The 22874-nt window shown below is 42.5% G+C and overlaps 1 protein-coding gene across 10 annotated transcripts in view; it reads right to left on the reverse strand.

Moving 5' to 3' along the window:
- KALRN (kalirin RhoGEF kinase) overlaps positions 1 to 22874 on the reverse strand; it is a 495524-nt gene that overhangs the window by 91684 nt on the left and 380966 nt on the right. For 9 of the 10 annotated variants that reach the window (XM_082764116.1, XM_082764119.1, XM_082764117.1 and 6 more), the window contains 2 exons: positions 2347 to 2376; positions 547 to 793 (listed from right to left, as the gene is read on the reverse strand). In XM_082764116.1, coding sequence (XP_082620242.1) covers positions 547 to 793; positions 2347 to 2376 — 277 coding nt within the window. The remainder of the gene's footprint in view (positions 1 to 546; positions 794 to 2346; positions 2377 to 22874) is intronic. The other variant, XM_082764118.1, reaches the window with a different exon arrangement.

The raw sequence follows: 22874 nt of genomic DNA on the forward strand, positions 1-22874 counted from the left end.
AATACAGGTGACGTGTTTTGTCATGCACTGATTGTAAAGGACTCTTAACCCCTTGTACTGTGGCATTACGCACAAAGTCTTCATTTCACCAGTCAGTCAGTACTGGTGTACCAGTACTCACTGGTGTTTCTAGCCATAGACAGTCAGCTGGGATACACTAAAAGACCACACACTAGTGGCATTCCTAAAGTAACACATCCATAACTTGGGGCATCTTGGGTGTATATACAGCTTGACTTTCCCTCCTTCTAGGCTTTTAGATTCTGAAAGTGGTCCCTTTGTTGTTTAAAAGCTCTTACTATTATCCCGCGTCTCAAGACAATAACAATTGCCACACAGCAAAAGACACACAGGTACAACATTGATTCATGGAATGGAGCTAGGCTAGCGCTGTGCTGATTCACAGAGATCCAGTAACAAAACTCACTCATGATACACAGTCCTTTACCCACGTTGACTGCAACAGCAGCCCAAGCAGCTTTGCACTTACATGATACAAAAGGGGAAATCTGAAACAGTCTTAACACCTGTCAGGATGTTGCCTACCTTTTCCTGAAGGGAAGAAGCAATCCATCTCCACGCTGCTGCGGGAATGGGAAATGCAGAGAGCGCTGCTGGGGACCAGACCCTCCTGCGGTGGGCTCCGCTCCGTGGTCCGGACCAAACACCAGCCTGGCCTTTCGCTCGGCCTCTCCAGCAGCTCCACTGTCTGCCCCACCTGAATGCTCAGCTCGCTGCTGTGGCCTGCTATGAAGTCCTGGAGCACCACGGTTAGTTCACACCCTCCAGACAACTGCCCAGGTTCAAGAGGAAAGAAAAAAATGGAATAAGAGTTAGAGAGGGCAGGATTAAAGCAATCATCTGTGTATCATATTTACACTGGCAAAGACAGGCTCTGTATTCCTTAGAAGCCAAGTTAATCATTTCTTTTGTCAAAGTTCAACATGTTGTGACCCTGGTTTCCTTTACTTCTAACTGATTCTGTTGGGCTTAAGTGAGAAATCAAAGCTACCCACCCAGTAACCTTTTGAATGCCATCACTTTCTAGCTGTGGGTGTCCATCAGAAACCTTGCTTTTTTTCTTGCTTTAGCTTCTGGGGTGACTGGGCAATAGCCCAGGCTGCCTTGGCGCTGTGCCTCATGGCAGAACAAATTCCAGCTCCCCCTCCACAGCATAAGCTAGACACATTTCCACATGCCACCAGTGCAGTGAGGATACAGATACAACTTTTTGCAAGACAAGAAATGTGCCCTTGTCTTCCCAAACTTGCTCTCAGGACCCCTTGGGAGATTAGGGAATCCTGACAGGGCAGATCAGAAAAGCTCCTCCCATGCTCTCTGACGGAAAACAGAGGTGTAAATATATAAACGCAGAGTGACTGATTATATGCTGACTTCCAGGATTTGTATCTAAGAATAAATGTATCGTCTTACTTCCGTACTGAGTGCTGGCAACCTGCTGCTTTCCTTCAGTCTCACACCCTGCAATGCTCAATGAACAATACTGGTCTCTGCTTAACCACTGTCTCTATACAACCAGAGACCAGATATATAAGTGTTTGTGTATAGAGCAGAACAAAACAGAAAAAGTGACTGCACAAGCAGCATAGCTAACAAAGCTTGTTATCTTAAAGATTTGGATTTCAGGGTTGGCTTTGCAGGTGTCTAAAAGGGTGTGAGTACAAATCTATAAGTTTTTTTTTTTTTTTTTTTTTTTTTTTTTTGTGGTATAAGGAAGCTCTGTGAATGTTCCTCTCCAATCTGGATTCCTTTCTGTCTGCCTGTCTTTAGGGGCCTTCATCAGGGCCCTTCTGTATGTCCTGCCTGCTTCCTGGAACATGCAGGAATCTTTGAGGTCCTTATTCCGATATAAAATTTGATTGAATTAGCCCACTGATTCAAAAGTTACTAAGACGAGAAGTAAACAAGCTGATTCAAAACAGTGTAATACCACATACCTCACTTTCTTTGGATATCAAGCTAAAAACAGGCACTTTATAAAATGTTTTTAAATAATCTGCTTGTAAATCCAACTGAACTGGGAGAAATCTTGTAAGGTGTAACAGTACCTTTGTGAAATCAGTGAGAACTGGAACCTGCTTATTGGCTTGACAGGGTGAGCCCCTGAAGAGAGCACACCCAGGCTCTACTTTCAAGTTGGTACAACCTCAAAATCCCTCACTGCAGCCCACTCGGGCCGAATGCATGCCCCCACGGGAACAGCCTGTCTCCCCACCCAGTGGCATAGTGGTTTGTGTGTCTAATGCAGGCAAGAAAGAAATCCCATTCACAGTTGTGATATTTACAATTACAGAAAAGGGTCAGTGGACAAGGACTGGTTCTCACCTGTCCTGTGTCTCTGCCGTAGACGAAATGCTAGATTTGGGGAAGAAGAAGGAAATATTTCTCTGAAAGATTATTTGTAAATAAATAGGAAAAAAAACAAACAAACAAAACAAACCATGGTGGCTGTTTGAGGCCATTCAGACAGAGTGGTAGCATTAATCCTGGCAGAAAGAGCTCAGTGGGTTGATGGAAGCGCACCAGATCAGCTTGGCACCTAGCAATGCAGTTGACCAACAAACCCACCACTCATCACACTGACACACTCTCCCCATAACTTGAATACAAACATTCACAGGTATGGTAAGAATAAGATATTGCTATGATACCTGCTGAGGTTTCTTTGCTATGGGCTAATTTGAGAACTATTTTTTTTTTTTTTTCTGATCCAGTATGGGACCAGGTCTGGTATGGTATGAGATATTTAAGACACAAGTAAAATCCTGACTACTTTGTGGTAAATTCACTGACGAATTTTATCAAATTAATTTTGTGATGAATATCACTTTCAGTACTCCTTGCCAAACATTTTTTCTTTCCTCAACATTACGTTATTTGTGATTTCTTCTCTGAACACAATCAAATCTCATTTCCTTCTGGGGGATAACACGAACAAATACTGCGTTGCACTTTTCCAGAGACAAATTTCAAACATTCACATGCCCTGCACTGAAGTACCACTAGGTGTCCGTGTTTGCCATCACACAGGAAACATCTGCTATAAACAATTAACTCTCGCCTTCAGACAAAGGGCCTAAGTGCCGTGTATGGTATCTGGGCATGAAGAAGCCGGTCAAAACAGGAGCCCAGGATCCATCGTTTCCAACAATACGGACAAAGGATGTTCCAGAGCAGTCAAAAACTGTCTTCACATGGTTAGGTTGATTTTTGACAGATAAGTCATTTTAATTGCTTGAGAGGTGAAACAATCCAGAAATATCCCAGGAAACGAGGTCTGGGGAAGTTAGCAGTTCAGAAAGTTTGGAACTAATGAGGCACTTGCTAGGGAGCATCAGCTCAGGAAGGGCTGCCCTAAGCAGTTTCCAGCCTGCCATGCTGCCCTGGGCACAGCAGGCTAAGGGGCAGCTATCCTAAAATCAGCCTTTCCTGGGCCTTTGACAATCCCTTCTCAAACAACTAAACACCTGATATAAGCAGATGCTTCCATTAGGACCACACCTGTAACCATTATCCCAGAGGAGGCAGGTGCACTCCATGACTCCATCTAGCCCCAAACTCCTGTTTTCCCTGTCTCATTAAAATAGCTATTTAATATAATGAGAACCAGAAGAAATCAGACCCTCTAGTTGCTGCTGGGCACCTGGTGTGATCAAGCTCTTCCTCAGCATTCATAGCCTCTAGCTTTAGAAACCCACCTCTGATGTGAGGATGTGAGGGAGCGAGCTGCCCTTCCCCAGCTGCCTGCCATGAATTTCTATCACCTACTCCTCCAGCATCCTCTGGATTGAAGCATGGACCAGGGCTTCCCTCCATGCTCCACCTCACCACTGGAATAGCCAGTGCTAAAATTTGCAAGGAAAGACCCAATCTTTGGCAGAAGGAATTAAACAGGGTCCGTTTACAGGTGCAGTTAACACAGGTAGAGACCCACAAGTCATTTTTAGAGGCTGTCCACAAAGAATGGAACAGAAATCTCTCCCTTTTGCAAAGGACTTCCAGGTTTTTACCATGCCTGTTCTTGTGTCTTACCTACCACCACACCACAAAGGATATGTACTGACCAGATTAACCCAGGGCAAAGTAATCTCTCTGGAAGGTCTATATTACACTAATACGTGTACAATTTGTCAGCCACTTACGAATAATGCAAATACATCTGATTCCTGATGACAGAAATCCTTTCACCTCTGAAGTGTTCCCTCAAGCTATTAATTACTTAATTTATTTTTGGAGAGTAACTTTGCAATCTCAGAGAAAGATATCATGCCTCTCTCTACCTCTGAGCATACAAATTGGAATACAGACAGGCTGCTGCTTTCTCACATGTATTGCATTTCATTTGGAAGAAGAAAATAAAGGATGTCCTTAAGGTTGCACTTCACAGGTAAATGGCTCAATAATTTAACATATAATATTCACTTTTATTATTCCTGTGATAAAAACCACCATTAAAGCCATTGGCTGGTACATTTAAAACCCAGACAGCAGTCTAATCTGTGTGCTGTACAACAAGATCAGTGAGAGACATTAAAATAAAAATAACGATGCAATATGCCTTTGCAAACCATAAGGCATAACCGAAAGATCTGACACAGGGATGAATGTAATGAATTAAACAGAAAGCAATGGCTTGAAAATCAAGAAGAAAAGGGAATGCAGAGGCAAATAGTGAAATGTTGCAAAGATGCAGGAGGGCCCCGAGCAGCCCAGAGCGAACGTGCCGTGTCCTGAGTGCAGCCGGCAGGAGCCCCAGCCTGTCCCCACGTTCAACAAAGGCAGCCCCACAGAGATGGCTGCTGCCTGCCACCAGCAAACCAACTCCCATCCTCTGCGATTGCTTGTGCCTGGGCTAGGAAGCGTCATCATGCATTCAGTGTGTAAATGTTCTCATCAGGATGTGCTAAAATAGATGAAATCTGTGCTAGAAAAGAGCCCTGCCCTATGCCACAGGTGCAGGCAGGGATCCAGCCACACAGCTACCCTCTCTGCTGCAGGACACTGCTCACAAAACTCTGAGCACTGATGGGAGCCATCTAGGGCAGACACTGACCCTGGGAAAGGAGTTTTCTTGTGACTTACACGAGCCTTTTTGACTTTGGGAACACCCATCTGAGTGCTCATCAGTCTCAGGAGGGTGAAGTGCAAGCCACCAAAAAGATCCCAGACAAGGACATGTCCTACTATGGGGACATCCCAGCTGCTCCAAGCATGGGAGCCAACTCAGCTCCAGGGATCAGGAGGTACTGGTGTACCACGACAGGATTACCATTTGATGGCCCTTCCTGAGCCATAGTACGTGTGTACGGCCACTGCGGCATCTGTTAAATTTCCAGCCATGAAGCAGCAGTCAGAGGAAGCAAGACTGAACACCAGAGGAACATTTATCATTACAGTACAGATGGAAAAGACCTATCAGGTCACTGGCTGTCTTCCTTCCTGCTAGAACAGAGCTTAACTAGTACTAAATCCACTTCAGTTTAAAGTCTAGTGGGAATTAATAGCTCTCCAACAGGGCAAGCAGGGGGTTGGAAGATGGTCTTTGGAAAAGGACACCTCAGACACTTCTTAAAAACAGGCAGCTGACAGGTTTATCCTGCAAACTGCAATTGATCTCACACTGGTTCTAAATACGAACCCGTCTCAGAGAGGCTGAGAACTGGTAATAGAGATACTGCAGTGGCTTTAACAGCATGGGTGAATAAATACCTCTCACCCCAGCAAATGTGGTGGCATTTCAATTGGCTGCTTCTACACGGGTGCAAAATACTGGTGTACTTGGTCTTCCCTCCTGTGATACAGTGCCATAATTAAGGTTTTAGTCCTTTTGTAAATAAGGTATTAAATTTGCTGCAGAACCTCACAAAGCACATTGTGGTCTGTGACCTGTGAGCGCACATAACAGAGAGGACCTGGCTACCTGAGGTGTCAGGGAACTACATCTGATGCTCATGGCAGTCCTTGTGAGCAGCATCACAGCCAGGGGTTCTGTGCTGCTGTGTCCTCTCTGACAGCTCTGGGGCAGATGCTGCTCATACCTCATACCTGATGCTCAGTGTGGTATTTGGATCCCTGAGCTGAATGCTGAGCAATGATTACAGCTCCAGTAATCACATTACCGGTCATTGACACTCACTGCCAAGGGAGGCAAACAGATCAGTTATATTTGGGGTTCTCCATTTCCAAATATGCCTGTATTTTGGTCAGCTCCCTCTCATAACAGAGTAGTAACAGAAGGCAGGAGGATAAACATCAGCGCATTACACTTATCTCTCACCTTTGCCTTGACTCCTTTGGAGAATCACACCACAAAAACACAGCAAGCTGAAGCTGCCACACCTTTGGCAAAGCCCAAATTCAAACCGTTGCTACACGTGTTGTATTAGACCATCATTTGTCTGGTCTAAGTGCTTGTGATTGCTAAAGATGCTCTGTCAGTACGCAACACGCACAACATCCTCTCATGTAATACTAAGCTATTAAAAAATACATTATAATGTAAAGAACTATGCCCAGCCCAACTCACTATGCTAGATTATCCAATCTGTTATTAAAATTGCTGTATCATTTTGGTCATATTTATCTCCTTTTTTCTGTTCCTAGAATGTTTTGGTTATGCCTTCAGTATATTTTTTTTAATCACAAATCCAGAATATTCAGAAGCAGAATCAGCAGTGCACAGCATCTACAGACAGAGGTAAAAAACAATATATTTCAGGTAGGTGAGAATTCGTTTACTCTGTAGTACAAATCTCAAGCCACCATCTGATTTTCACTCAAAGAACCAGCAACAGAGAATGAATCTGTCAGGGTCAGAAGAGCTGCTCAGAGTATTTAAGTATTTTAAAATATGCCAGCATCATTGTAGAAACCCACACTAGCCGGTTATTTACATATATTCAATAGCACACAGAGCTCTGCTAGTTTAAACAAAGCATTCTGTGTGGTGCTGCTCTGTGTCCTAATATAAATTGCTAGTTTTCTGTTGCTTTTAGGCTTTCTGCCCATCTGGATTTGGATGGCAGCCAGTTTTGGATAGAAGCATTTAGTCACCATAAACAGCCTATTTCAAGAGGGTGAGAGCGGCAGCGGGAGAAAGAATGGGATTTGCATTCTTATCAAGAGGGTAAAAAAAAAAAAAGCGAATAAGACCACTTAGACGCCGATTCTGTCTGCACTGAAATAAATCCAGGAGCTGTCACTCGAGCTGGGGGATAGGCACTAGAAATCTTATCCCCCACAGAATTCTTTGTGAAAATTTCTGAAATTCCATAGGGATTTTCTTTTTACTGGGAAGTTGGAGAGAGAGAGATCAAATCCAGAAAAAGCCTTTGAGGAATTTCAGTCCTGGAGAATTGGTTTAGTTTTACTGTGGTGTAACAGGCTCTGTTTGGGGTGCGAACACTGAGTCACCCATGTTCCTCCCTCTAAAAGCTCTGCACCTCTGAGGGATGCTGAGCTGAGAGCTCTGGCAAGTTTGGTGATTGCTTCATTGCAGCAGTATGGAGGTGTTTCTGTGGGGTAGATTATATTTCAGGAGCTAGGAACTGAACCAGGAATAACCTATCATGGTTAGCAAAATTGCTCCAGATTGAGCTCACTTCAGAAAGTCCTTGGAGAATACCTGGCTCACCTCTGAGTCCTTCTTGATCCTCAGGCCCCTACACTCATCTGCCCTTAAAATGGAGATGGTGCTTCCCACTCTTTGCTTTGTCTGACCAAATGAAGATGATCCCTGCTTGAGCTTCACAGGAAGGTCTCTTTATATTTAAGCTATTTGTCAAACACATGGTGAGGATGATGGTGACAGCCTGTAGCCCAAATGTACCAGCTTTGCTCCTCTCAGCGAGGAGATAACAAGAGGCATCTGGATGCTCAGCATTCCATAAATCAAGACACAGTATGCTATTTCGCAGCAGGAAGAAGAAACAGAGATGGCACACGGGACATATAAATATGCTAATGGAAAGGAAATCTGGTGTTATGGTTTCAAATAGCACAAATCTTTCCTGTCCAGCATATCTTGCTGGAGTCCCTTACTATACGACCATATCCTGGCTGTGCTGGATTTTGGACTCCAGCATATGCTGACATCTGCAGAACAGCTTGAATGGAGCTGCCTGAATTATTTCTGGAGCCTTTTTTTTCCCAGAAAGTAAGGCTAGAGTCAGCCCAAATTAAACAGCGCATGCAACTGTAAAAAAATCTTTTGAAGATAAAGACGACCAGACTCTGTTTCACCCTACAAACTGAACCAGAGCATCAGTCTGTGTTTGGCCTTTTAAGACTGGAGGTTTTCTCATGGTATTTGGCTTAGAGAGCTGGTACCAAAATCCCATTCCCTTCCCTGGAGAAGCACAAAATAAAGCATATATCATCGGTATTTCCTCAGTGCCACGGGGCCAGCACAACTTGCTCCAAAACCATTTGCTACCAGTGTAGCAGAGGGCGAGACAGGCAGATGGCCGGAACACCCCAAGGTAAAGCTCCAGCTGTCACCTCTTGCAGCCACAAGATGTTCTGAACACGCCTAGGGTTAACAAAAGCACAAGAGTAGACTGAAATTAGGCAGTAATGACTAGTTGCGTTTTTTTTTTTTTTTTTTTTTTGTATGTTCAGCACACTGAGCAAAACAGACAGTCTTGCCCCAGGAGGTCAAGGGTTTCAGTCAACGTATCATTTATCAGGCATCAACTCCCAAGACACTGCTAGCAAGTACACGAAATCTGGTCATGTAATCTGGCCAGGAACTTTGTGAAACATCTCCAGGTACAAACAGCAAAGTGTACACAGTAAAAGGTCTTTGTCGATGAGTTTAAAACCAGAAGCCAGTTGTCTGCATTACATACTTGGTACCACTGGAGAAGGGGAGTTCAAATCCAGCGGAAGCTTCTGAAAAACAAGCACAGAATGGGACAAGCACACAAGCCCTTGCAAAAGGCAGGCACTGTGCACATCTGTCTTTATCTAACTGAGGAGTTCTGTTTTGGCCAGAGTTTTGAGAAGAGAGGAATCATATCATCTTCCAGCAGCCCTGTTCTCTTCTCAGACTGTGTTCCCAGCTGAGTATGTACCCTGCCACTTGCTTGTCAGCAGAGAACCTACAGCCTACAGCCTCCCTGATATCACCTGATATCAACAACAAGGAATGTTTAGGATCTACAGGTCCCTGATTAGCCACCTCTGCTTTTACATTACGCTGAAATAAAAACAATTACCTGAAGAACCAGAAACAATGGCTTGCCACAGCCAGAGGAGAGACATCAGACTGATGTCCTCCTGAGAAGGATGCAAATGATATTCAGAGGAAAAGGACAGTAAGATCACCCTAGGGATGCTTTGGAACAAAGCAAATCTCGGTTTGTGCACTGGATCAAATTTGCTTGATATACATATCCCCAGCTTATATTTCCTTTACAATCTGGATAATTATTTTTGACAGGTATGTTGCCATCTGCACAGCTAGATTTCCAATGGAGTTATGAAAAGTGGTATCATTTCTAATAATACCTGCAACAGATCTCCCTCCCCTTATCAAATAAAAAGCAGACATTTCCAAGGCAAGCAGTTATATATAGATTGTTTCAAAGCTGTTTTTTGTTGTGGTTCTGTAGTGAATGCATGCAGGCAGAAAAGGGATAATCTTGTACTCTCTTTACCTCTGCTAGTATTCAGGGATCAGGATTTAGTGGCTAACTCTTTTAGATACATGTAAGCCTGATGACATTAGACAGATACCCTGCCAGCGGAGTATCATGCCCAGCTGCCAGCAGCGTTACGGGGGCAGTGCCTAAGGCTGAAGGCAGAGTCTGTCTTCTTGCATCTGCCCAGACTCATTGCTGATCTTCACTGACCTGCCTCGGGTATGCTGGGCTCTCTTGAAACAACCAACCCTTTGCAAGGATGGCTGGCTATCCACAGGCTCTGTGGCTGGGGAGTGGGTGAAAATGAGAATGTCCAGCAAAGAAAAATGCAAAAGCCTGCACTGATACTTGCTAGTATCACAGGAAACAACAAACACTCCTCCTTCAGTCTCAAAAGGGCTAAGGATCTGAACAGAGAAACAAAAACATGACAAAAGATTTATTTATTTTTGTCCAAATTGTTGAATTTAGAGAACAGATGTTTTATATAAAACTGGCTTTATTTTTAATTGGAAGGGATTATTCAAACTATGCCTAAGCCATATGGTCCTTTAAGTCTGACTCCCCTCTGCCATTGCTGGAGAGGCTAGCTTGGCATCCCTCGCCTTTTCCAAGTTGTTTCCTTTTTACAGATTTAATAGCTGCTATTTTTCATTTTTATTGTGGGTCCCTAGGTCCCGTCACTGTAAGTCAGAGCCTTAGGCTCAAAATTAACTCAAAGGTAGATTTAGATAAGTTGCTCTTAATGATTTTCAGTAGGTTGGTCGAATAGACTGTAGAGGCAAAAGTAGATTTGAGATTACAGAACCTGTAGGATTAATGCCAGTGACCAGTGTTCACCTCAAAGTGCCTCACCTCACTGCCCAAGGAAGACCTGGCCCTGACGTGCACATTTTCCTGCCCCTTTTCCCTTTGTGGGTGTCACAGTGAGAGAAACAATGTTTCTGGTAAAATTTAAATGACATTTTAAGAGGCTTGGCCCCTGTTTGGGTGAGGTGCCTGCAGTTGCCTGGTAGTGGCTGGAGACAGCCAGGTAACCCCATAGATCCTTCACCCTCCTGCATTCCCAAGGTGTTTCCTCTAATGCCTGTATTTATGGCTGGTACATTAATGCCTTATTCCAACAATATGCTCCAGCTCAGTGTTCCCATTAATCACCATGTAAAACCACGCAACTGCTGCTGCAAATAGGCTGCAGGGGTGAACTGCATATGAAGCATGCCCATGCCCTCAGTCAGTGCTTGGCACAGTGGAAAGTGGATCTCGAGGGACCTGATTACTTGTGTTTGAGTCCCCCCTGTTGCTTGCCTCTTCCACTGCACCCGCTGAACCTTTTCAGCATTGCTGCATCATTGTCAGGCATCATGGCGGGTTGCAGCTTGAGCCCTAGCAGTTAAATCCTGGGGCTTTCATTCTCCTTGCCATAATACTGCTATTTACTTGAGGTGACCTCATTTGCCAAGTGATGTAACAGGGTGCTTGATCGAGCCTGGCACGTCTAAGCAGATGTTTCCAGTGGACACAGAAACAGCATTATGAAACGAAAATATCGCCTAAAACTTGAGCAGTGCAAGAGATTACAATGGCTTTTATGCAGATCAGCTTACCTAAAACTGCGTTGAAAGGACTTTGGCTGCAGTCATATGCTTCCCTTTTTAAAAAGAAAGACTGTTGCTTGTACTACTGTAATGTGACTCCCAAAGGAACTGGCAGCTGCAGGTTTTGAATTTTATCATTCTTGGCCTCTTTGATAGAGTTGACTGGAGCAAGCCCAGAGGACACTCCTCCCATAACATTGTTCTTCTTTAACTACAATAACAAAAAATGGTTGCACCCTTTTTGTTTTGTTTTATTTCCTAACAAGGTAATAAATTCTGCTGCAAACAAGAATATAAATCCAAAGAGTTTGATAGTCAGTCTGACTTGCTTTGTTTCAGCTGAAAGAAAATACTCATTGACTTTGCCATTTACATTTGCTGTCTTGTCACATTATCAGGCCTGGCTAAATATGGATCAATGAAGTCCAGTACAAACAAGTAAAAGATTGAGGGGAGCCTAAAAGAACTTGCTATGTTAATTTATCAAAGGATGAGCAGAATAATAAGGTCTATTGATAAGCACATTCCCACTCCCGCTTCATTTCTTTCACTGAAAACACTTCAGATAAAATACTCTGTCCTATTGCTGTTATATGTAAATAGACCCCAGCTGAATTTCTTTCTTTCTGTTCTTGCTAGACTCAGTGTGATCAATACAGAAGCCTCAATATTCAAAGACAGGTGTCTGTTTACCCACAACACTCATGCACGTGATTCTTTTGTTCCCCAAAACCACATTTCTCTTTTGCACTCAACACTCATAAAGGAAGGCTGCAAGAACTGAGCTTAAAATATACTCAGGCTATTTGACAACATAAAATACAACAGTGCCTAGGATAAACAAAAGGTTCTGGTAGCCGAATGTGATATTTTCAGTGTGAGATCCAAGTGCACTTAATATTTGACATTACCATATCCAGTGTGTCTCTAAAGCTATGTGGAGGACGTGTTCAGGGTAGCTCAATCAGAGAGCCACTGCTGAGGCTAAAGTCAGTGAAGTTTAGCATGAACTGAACATTTACTTCTTTTGGATTCCTTTGGAAAATCCTACACTAAATCTCTATCTTATCCTTAACTGACAGATAGAAACATATGCGCTCTGGGGAGCTACATTTTTTTTTTTTTTTTTCACTAAGTAATTGGGAGATAAACTGTGTAAGATATCTATTGCAGAAAGACAGAGAACCTAAAGAATTGGACAGTGGATCTGACTTGCTATTTCCCTTGGGATAGCAAGGGATTTCGTGGCATCCCAGCTGCAGATGAGAGTGACACAGGAGCCTGAGCACGAATGGGTGAAGGCTTGGGAAAAGAATAGGACTGTGGCAGAACTGGGGCTGGAGAGATGAGGGGCAGATGACAAACTGGGATCCCAGGAGCAGATAAAAGAAATAACCAACTAGGATGACAAAGGACCCTCAGTGCTGATCAGTACTGTAATGAAACCAAGCAATTCCCATACGAAACCTTGACTCACTCTGAGATGTTTCCCAAACTGCATATTGGAGAACTCTAAAATGAAGAAAGAAATGATTAACCTTTGCTGCACCTTTCTTAAATGCCATTCACGTCTACGCTTAACACCCACAGCCTGTCTTCCATATGTGTGCGTATGGTATTAACATTATATTAATTGCACTTACTTAAACCACATACCCAACACGACGTTTCCTTGGCTGAATATCTCCTTTTCCACTCATAAAATTGTGTTCTCTTAATAAATCCCGTTTCACTAATTCATTATTCCTTCATCTCTGCCGTAAGATTTTTGGCATAAGCATCTGTTTCCTTTCATAAAACGCAAGCACATTTTGGACAAGAATGATAATGATAAATAATAAGTAAGCAATTTCCTCAATCCAAGGCAATACAGTAGCAGAACTGTCTGCCCAAACCTCATTAACCCCTATCCAACCTAAAGAAACAACTGCTGAAATGCTCTGGTCACCAGAATGAGTTCTAAATGGAAGGAAAACATGCTTAAACTAAAAGAGAATGAACCTAGTCTTTACTGCATGAAAAATGATTTTACTGTGGCACCACCACACAAAACACTGTAATTATGGGCTGGTGGCTCTTTCAAAGATAAATTTCCACAAGAAAATGATGAAAACACAGTGTAAAACATCTTTCTTTCATTCTTAGGGTTTGCACGCAAGGCCTTAGCGAGTAGTGACCCTATTAAGAGCATGTACATAATTTATCACAGACTGCACAGTTTCCTTTCTGATTCCCCTATTTATCCCTCCAGCAAAAAAAAAAAAAAAAAAAAAAGGGACTCTTTATCACACTGCTCCATATTGTACTGTAACTAATGCCTGGATTGATCCACAGTGCCGATAAATGAATTTGCCTCTCTCCTGTATCAAAGGTATTTTCCTCACTAAGATGCACCATTGAGGCATGGGAAAAAAAAAAAAAAAAAAAAAAAAAAGGCAAAGGGAATCTGAAAAGTCCCTGTAGAAACCAGAGAAATTCTGGGGAAATAGCATTTAGAGGCAGGCCCACTCTTGGCCATGGCCCAGATGCTGCAGCAAGCCATCTCCTCCCCTGTCCTGGTGCCCAAGGATGCTGGGGTTGATCCCCATGGATGCAGGCAGTAGGGGCACCTACTCCAGAGGGATGGGGAGCTCTTGGGGATGGGGAGCAGGACCTGTGGCAGCCCTCTGAGACTCCCCTCTTCCCTGGGCTCTCCAGTGACCTGCTCTTGGTGCCTAATGGGGGATAGGGTAAATATCAATCAAAAAGGCCAAATCCTGAATGTTTTCAAAACCCCCTACAGTTTGCTGGTCTCAAAAAGTGAAGAGTGATCAGGCAGTTTGAGCAGTCAAGTCAAGACTTTTCTGCTAAGTAGAGTTTAAAAAAAGGGAATGATTGAGGAAAAAAGGATTGGGATAGAATTTGAATAGAGTTTAGCACAGAAAGCTTGAAATAAAAGTAGAGGGGGAAAAGGACATTCAATACCCTTATGAATGCTTATTTTATGTTCCACCTGCAATTTGCCGAATTTGATGCAAGAGGCACAAACTGTAGGTCTAATTTACTATGTGGCAACTTTGTTATAGAGACCCCAGCCACATCTCACTGCTATCGGTGATGAAGGCAAAAGGGGCACCTGTAAAACTAGACCATACATTTTGCCATGCCTTGGTTCCCCTATCAGTGTTAGTAAAAGCTCCGAGTCTTATTTCAAGAACATCTACAAAGCCTTCTTCTCATCTTCCAGCCACAAAGTGCCCAAATAAAATTAAATGATACTACAGTGCCTTTAGATCACACAAAATAACCATTTCTGTCAGGCTGTTACATTTGAAAATGCCAGAAAGGAGTAGGAAAAAATTGTAGAGGAGTGTGCAGCATTTCCCGAACTGAAGCCAAAGAGATTTACAGTTCTTTGTACACATTGTTGGAATATTTACACATTCTCACCACAACAGCATTAGTACTAATACAGGTAAACCTTATTTCTTTCCTATGAAGGACAATTTCATCTTCTATGGAAAGCAAAAAGTTTATCATTGAGCTTTATTCTACCCCCTAAAAACTTGGCAGTCCTTTTATATCATCCATCTCTATTACGACGCCATGGATTATCAATTGAACACTTATCTTAATTGCTTGGCTATTTGGAAAATTACAATCCCAGACTGGTCTGTCTTACAAACATTTCTACAGTTCTCTGGCTCCACTACATACATTTGGTTTCTATCCATACAGTAACTGTCATTTACTTTGACTGACTCCATTTTTCTTTTCTGATCACCCTATGTCATTTTACGACATTTTCTCAGCCTCAGTTCCATTCTGCAACCCCATATAATTCAAATCATCATTCATATCACTGGCTTTTCTTCTCCTCTCACTAACTGTATGATATGAAAAATATCCATTCAATGGCTATTGTTTAGCAATAACAAGGGAACACTTTAATTTTATCAAAATTACTGTGAATACTGCTAAGAAATGCAACTGTTGTAAATTCACGTTTTAGCCACAGCAACAAAAACTGCGTCAGCTACTGACATAGTGCAATTATTTAACTGATTGAAGGCCTGCTGCAATCACATCATCCAGGTACATGATTTTGGTAGTTCACATCAACAGTTCAGCACAAATGGACTATTTTCTCTGCTAAAACATTTTCTTGAGAAAAGAAATTACATTGTTTTTAAGAAATTCTTACAGCTTTTTTTTTTTTTTTTTTTTTTTTTAATTTTAATTACTAAAAATAGGAAGGTAGTCACCAATGCAACACTGAATGAAGAGAAAAAGTAGCCTAATCTCACTTTGCAAAATAGAAAATGTAGCCAGACAACAACACTAAACACAAAAGCATCACGGAAAAAAAAAAAAAAAAAAAAAAAAGGAGGAAAACAGTAATTCCAAAAATAGGTTACAGCTTATAGTTACACATCTACAGCTACAGATGTGGTGTGATAACTATAGGTTCGTTTTTCCCTTTTTATAGAAGTCTTTCTAGAAAGTTGCTTGGGTAAATGCTAGCAAACCCTTTACTCCCAAGCAAAGCAAATACAATGAAGGAGGTCAGTGCTCTTCTTTAGAAGTACAAGTCTGCAGTCTTCACCCTCCAGAAGGATACTCAGACCAGGAGGGTTTGTAGAACAGCACCGACTGAGCAAATGCTTCTTAACTGGGTTTCTCTCTGACTGCAAGCTCCAGCACCACCTGCTCACAGCCTGAATTTGCCACAGCTCAGGAAAACTGCCCCAGGACTTGGGTAACACTTTGTAGGCGTTCACCCACAGTTGTTTAGAATCAGGGATGGAAAATGTAAAAGCCGACATACCTTCCTTCCCCTCTGGCAGTTCAACAGGTGTGTGCTCTGTTAACTAACCCCGTCTCCGTGCCACTGCCACCTTGACGTCATTGTTACTGGGCTGACAAAAGGTTTCCATGACAAACCAGAAAGCTGATCTGTTATCTCCCCTTTGGAGGAAACCGAAATGCCCTCTCTCCCATGTTGTGCTAGAACCACCCATCTTTTATTTGGCACATAGCACACCGGCTGCATTTTCATGGGTGAGTTTGATTTTTCTCTGCTCTGGGACAGAGCAGCTGGGTCCTTTGTTGCTTCTCCCCTAAACGAGAGCAGAGGGTGTCACCCCTGCACCCCACCACAGAAAGGAGAACAGATAACACTGAAAGAGGATGAACTTTGAAGCAAAGAACAAAATCACTATTAAGTCACTTGATTCTTGGCTGTAATTTATTACCTCCCCTAGCAGGCATGGCCCGTAATAGTTAGCAGATGTCTGAAACATCTCGTTTTGAACTTTGACTAAGATTAAAAAGAGATTTCGTACTGTTTAAATAGCAGCTGCAGAATGAAATAAGGTTTCCTTCCTAATGTGACAGAAATGTTCATCCTGGCCTTAAACAAGGAGGATTGTTTTATATTCTGTAAATATTGAGGGAACTATATTTCTGTGCACAGGCACCCACACATTATAAATTTTATATGCCTCTAATTTGCAGCAATTGACATGAAATAACCCCACTGGAAAAGGCTGGCCCAGAAGCCTGAATGCTGCCTAGGTTTTTGTTACAGTTTGCCCCACGCCTACGGCTCACCGCAGGCAGAAGACTAGCACAGCTTGGCTGCAGATGCCAGGTTAGCAAAGTCACTGGGCCAAATTTCAATTATTGTCATTGTCATGGCATCGAGGGAGAACCTAGAAGTCCTCAGAGAGGACCACAGCCTGGCTGTGCGAACAGAACCAAAACCCACTAAGGAGCAATGAAGTATGCTTAATTACGCCCATGGTCCCCCCCAAACTTACTGCCACGCTGGACCCACAGGGGTTTAACCATGCCCAACAATACAAATTCTCCCCTGTATTTGAGCCTGGGGACCTGATGCTGGTTTGATTGCATGGCACAGGCCCTGTGACGCCTCCAGGCCTACTGATTCCCCTTCCTCATGTTCCGACACTGCTTTAGTTTCAGCCAAAGGCTAACCAATTAACTGAAACAGATGGCTAAGACTCTGATTGAGGAAGTTAACATACAAACTGCTTATTTAAAAACAGGTTTAGATTCCAAAATGAATTATTTTTCCCTTTCAGCCTGTGTGTATTTCTTATGTGCTGGCTAGAGGGGATACTTTCTGAGTTTTTCATGAATTCCTTGTGCTTGCAGGTTTCTCGATGGGCACAAACAAATATGTGGCAGACAGCACCAGTATGAAAGAGGTTTCAAAAGGTCTGCTGTGGTGAACAAAGATGGCACTAACCTGTACACATCTGGTTTGAGTTAATATTTTTATCCCGTTAGAATACATGAGATTTTTTCCTAAGCTAGTTTTTTCCTGGTACACACGTTTCTCCCGATTTTAGTAACATAAGGTTGTAATATAGTGTTCTTGACCAGATGTGATTTTGGAGCCAGTCCTGAGGAGCGCTGCTCACCTTCAGTGAAGGCAAACGCTAAACCGTGTACTGTTGTCTTTGGGGATGACAAAACAACTTTCCTTTGGCTCCTGTTAAGACCATTTTAAATCCTGCTGCAGGACAGCTGGTTACAATGTGGCATGTAATACTAAAGATGTTATTACCGAATATGAAAATACCTAACGCTTTTGAAAATACAATCAACATATTTTATTCATTGTCCCAGTGAGGTTCACAACTCTAAGACCTTCAAACCATAGCAGGACTTAAAAACATACGCTTAACCTCAAGCCAGTGCTAACCCTGTTCCTATGAAGCGAAGCAGAGCATATGCTTAACATTAGGGGCATGTGCTTAATGGGCTTATGAAACAAGCCTTGTTTTATGATTCAGCGCAAGCAATTTGCAGCTCTGTATTCATCTTCCTTACAACTGGTAACGTGCCTGGGAAATCACGACCGGCTGGTGCAGGGACGGAAGCACCGATGGGGCTGTTACACTGCATGAACACGGTGCCCAGCACCAGCCCAGGACCATCCAACCTGCCCCACTCAGGTCTCTGTTGATATGTTCAATATTCCCAGCCATGGAACAGGTGAGTGAAAACCAGCCCAGCTAATTAAACACCCTAGCTGTTTAGCATAAAGAAACTATATGCAGGAATAATACCCACAGATGTTTTTATCCAGATTTACAGTAACTCCGCCACTCCCAGCAGGTGCCAGCACTTCTGACTTGGAGAACACGACGCCTGCACATATTTCTATTTAATTACCAACATTTTCAGAAATTTGCTCTGCGGTGCTCAGAGCGGAGTCATTAATCTTCCGTAATTTCTTTGAACAACAATTTTAACTTTTATGAGGCTGGAACCCCTCTCTGCAGCAGCGGCTGCATTGCCGGAGAGCTGGGTTTTATGCAAGGCAGTTGTCATGGAAACTTGCTGGGGAGGGGAGAACCCAAACAATAATCGAGCATCAAAGAATTGTATGTGCAGGGAAAATTCAACGCTAGGCTCCACATTAGAGCCATAGGGTCTCCAAACTGCAGATTTTAAAGCTTAGGAGGACTGGATATTATTATAAGCTCTCTTGGGGATGGCTGTATTCCAGTAATGCATTATCACTGATCTGTTCCCATTATAATCCATCCATTTCACTGGAAATGACATGTTTGTGGGGCAGTGGAAAAGCAATCTGAATAGGAACAATTGCACATCTCTGGTTTTGGGAGAGAAAAGAGAAAGAGAGAGGAGGGAAAAAAAGGTTATAATCAAAACTATATTTCAATAGCAAGCCTAGCTGTTGCAAAAATAATAATGGTCTTGGCTAGCCTCTTGTTGTGAAATAATGAACCTTCTGCACCTTTATAATATTATTGCAGGCATTCTATAGAGCACCCTAATAAAAATGGATGGCTAACTAAATGAGAAAAGGCTGCTGCGTTGTTTTATGAGGCAATAATCCAGTTCCAGAACACATAAATTGTAAACCCCAAACCAAAGAGTTTATCCCAGGGACCCAGCACAACTTTATTGTTATTGTTACCCTGTTGCTCTTGTATATGACATTACAGATGTGTTTTCAAAATAATTAAAATCTTAAAGTTAGCAAAGGTGCATAAATGTGCACCAAGAGTGCTGAGTGCCACAAACTATTATGAACTTGCATATAAGAAGGGTGCTTTTTTTATATTCAGAGGGATTGGTTTACCGCTTAAAGATGGGAACATACAGATAGGGAAGCTAAAATAACCTAGCTGAAGGCCGCTGCCTGGGACACAGATGATCTTGGTTTTAACTCCAACTCTGCCTCTTCTCTAGTGTTTGATTTGGGCCATCTCATTCTCCTGTAACACTTCTGTGTCTTGGAAGTAGGGACAGTGCCAGTCATCTTTTCATGAGACTAAGCAGAAGCTTACATTTCAACCCATGTATTTGTAGCAAGAAACACTCCATTTGTTTCACAAACACATTTCTAGCAATGCCAAACTTCCACAAATCTGCTGAAATCATCAGTCTCCTCAAACCCATTTCGAACCTCTGTGCCTATACCTGGGGCTGGCAGTCTTCCCTCCATGACAATCAGATCTGCATGTATTAGGGCTCATCCTGTTTATACCTCTGCCAAGCTTACCAAGCTGTTTGGATCAGTAGGCTGTTCTCTTTGCTCCTGTCAGATCACCCAGCTGCAGGCATTAGCAGTGTGCTTTTAATCTTTCTGTTTCCCATGGATAACTAGCAGTCCCTGTGGAGCAGAACCAGCGCAGCCCAACTCCCCACAGATCTGGACTGTGTGGTCAGTCTCCAGCTGTGGTGGAAGTTGTTTTTTTTTGGCTCAAGGATCTACGAGGTTTCTCATCCCTGTCTATTCTCTAGCAATGCACATGCTCACACCACTGCATTTCTCCTAATTAGAGCAGTTTCTTTGTCTCTCTCCCAACCCTTATGCTGACTTCCAGGAACCCCACAGAAATCATCTTTGAGATCAGAAGCTTTCTGCCAATTTACTTGAAAATTTCCATGAGCAGATGTGGAAAATACAAAAGAAAACCTTTTTTTCTTTGAAAACTAAGTTAAAAACTTTCTTCTATCACAAGAGTAAGGACAGATCTCTTCAGGATATTCTACAAACTTGCCTGCCCTATAATAATTCTATTTATATCTACGTCTCTCAATTAGCCATGTTTCAATCCATTTAATACATGCTGTTTATTTTCTATTGTTCTGCTTTGTTTGTAAAAATATCACGTGGCCCAAATCAAATGTCCACAAAAGCCTATCACTGAGACACTGTTTCCTCTATTAGCTGAATTAAAATCTCATCAAGAAATACCAAACTAGTTTAATTTTATTTTCTATAAACAGATGCTAGCATTACTGGCTTTACTTACTGATTTAATCTATTGAAAACTCACCCTCTTTGTTTGCAGTTTCTTTGTTACTCCTGGAGTCAATATACCAGGTATACAGTTCAGTTGTGTTAACTAAAAATGAGAGGTTGCAGATTTTGAGAACTGCAATCTCTTTACCAAGTCACAGGTGAAGTGGGACAATTGGACACTTATGGATCCTCTTACTGTTTTCATTTTTAGGTCAAGTAAGATTTCTGAAGGTTTCTCAAAATCTTTTGTATAATTTGTATTTCATACAGGAAACACAAATACCATTGATAAATCATTAGGAACAATATCATTTTTAATTACTCTAAATCAGACAATTCTTCTAGGATAAGAATCCTATGGAAACTTGAACAGAAATTGGAAAGCAACTCCCTAATGGATGTGTTAATATAGCCTGTTTGTGGCACAGATCCCTTGTCCCATTCCTTCTGGCTAGGGCCAAATGGTTCCATTACACTAACACCTATCACAGGTGTCTTGGAAGAGAGGCCAAGGACTACCTGTACCTGACTGTTGAACTGCACTCTAATTTTAGCCTTGAATCCCAGAGACTGGAAATGACTCACAGTGGGCGTAATCTGAAGTTGCTCAATACAAATACCAAGTGTAAGCATAGGCGTGGGTCTGTTTGCTTGCATGCTGCAGTCATGTTTTGCTAATGCATCATTTTTCTGAGACATGCTAGAAACAACCTCCACAGCCTATGGGATGGATCAGTACTATCAGCAATTGCTCAGCACAAATCACTCAGAGCTCTTTTTATACCTTTAGGATAAGCAACTTCCACATGTACAGTAATATAGCTCTCCCTGTGCTTACAAGGCAACACAAACGATGACAGCATGTTTTATTGTATCAGCTTCTGATTCATAATTCTTTGGCTTTATGGTGACCAACTGCATATGCATTTAGAAATTTAAAGATGCTTCTTTCCCAAGCTACTCTCAGCTGCCTCTGCAGCAATAACAAAGAATGATCTTGGATAGTTTCGCATGTGATTAATAGCTGTTCAGATTGCTTTGGCAGTTTTAGCATATGCTAATTGGGTTAACAAGGTACTAAGTGCTCCAAGGTGTTATGAATGTGTCGTAAAATCAGAAGCTCTGCTGTCAAATACATTCTCGTGGTTTGTAATTTACTTGCAATGCGCCTACTCCAACACACAGTGTTCCAACAATCTCTCCTACTCTCCCATGAAAGGCACTAGTACAACAGCACAAAGTGCATCTTTACGTGACACCATCTAATTTCTGGGATGCCTGGACAATCGAGCCTCGGTGGACCCTTTGCCACGGGTCCCTGACACCAGGCTCCTCTCAGGCAAGCCAGCCACATGGTCTCCTGGGGCACAGCTAGGCTGCCAGGGCCTGGCGGGGCTCATGAGGGTCTCTGTCCACTGCTCCTCCTGCTGTGCCCCCAGTCCCTGCTCTGCTCCATCTCAGTCTCCAGGTTTATTGCTCTTTCTGTTCTGCTGCTCCCCACCTTTTGCCCTTTAGGCATGATTCCTTGTGCCCACCACTTGCTACCCAGTGACACTGCCTGGGAGAGGTTTCTAAGACTAGTAAGGTCTGCATGGAGAACAGGCACACAGGCCTTTGCATGTCCTATATTCTTTGCAAACGTGAGCCAATGAGCTGTCACAAGTACCCTGCGTGCTCTGTTTTACAGATAATCTCAGAAAAAACAGTCACATTGCTGTTTACAGGACAGAGCAGGAAAAAAAAACACAGCATCACCTGTTCCTATTTGCTCATTTTGCCAGAACCCACTTACTAACATAAGAGACAGGTTCACCTGATACCTTCTCCTTCTTCTGCTAGTTCTCTCTTATCAAAATTCACATCTCTGATTATTATTTCTGTGAAAATGAGCTACTCACTATTTATTGCCCTCCCTCTCCCTCTTCCTTTTCCTTTCCCATTAACTTTTTAATATTCTTATTCAACAATAAAATTTAAGTTGACATTGATTTGGAGTCAATAAAATAAACCATATATTTTTGCCTGATTACACTTTACAACAAAAAACATTCCTGCCTAAAGGTACCACCAGATCACACCAACCTGAGTAACTGCACCAGTCATTTTACACAGCCAAATCACTGGATGAAATTATAACTAGGTAGTGGATTTAAAGCTCTTCATTGACTAATCAGCCTCAATGAACACAGCTCCTGGCAACAAAGAAGTTGAACCTTACATTCTATATGCATCAGGAAATTAAGGATAAGAAATTTCATTTATTTTCCAACTGAAGATTCCCACTGGTTCCAACTGAACCAGTGCACGATATGCAGCAGA

Source organism: Aythya marila (assembly GCF_965140915.1).
Source record: "Aythya marila genome assembly, chromosome: 6".
In the NCBI taxonomy this organism is placed as follows: domain Eukaryota; kingdom Metazoa; phylum Chordata; class Aves; order Anseriformes; family Anatidae; genus Aythya; species Aythya marila.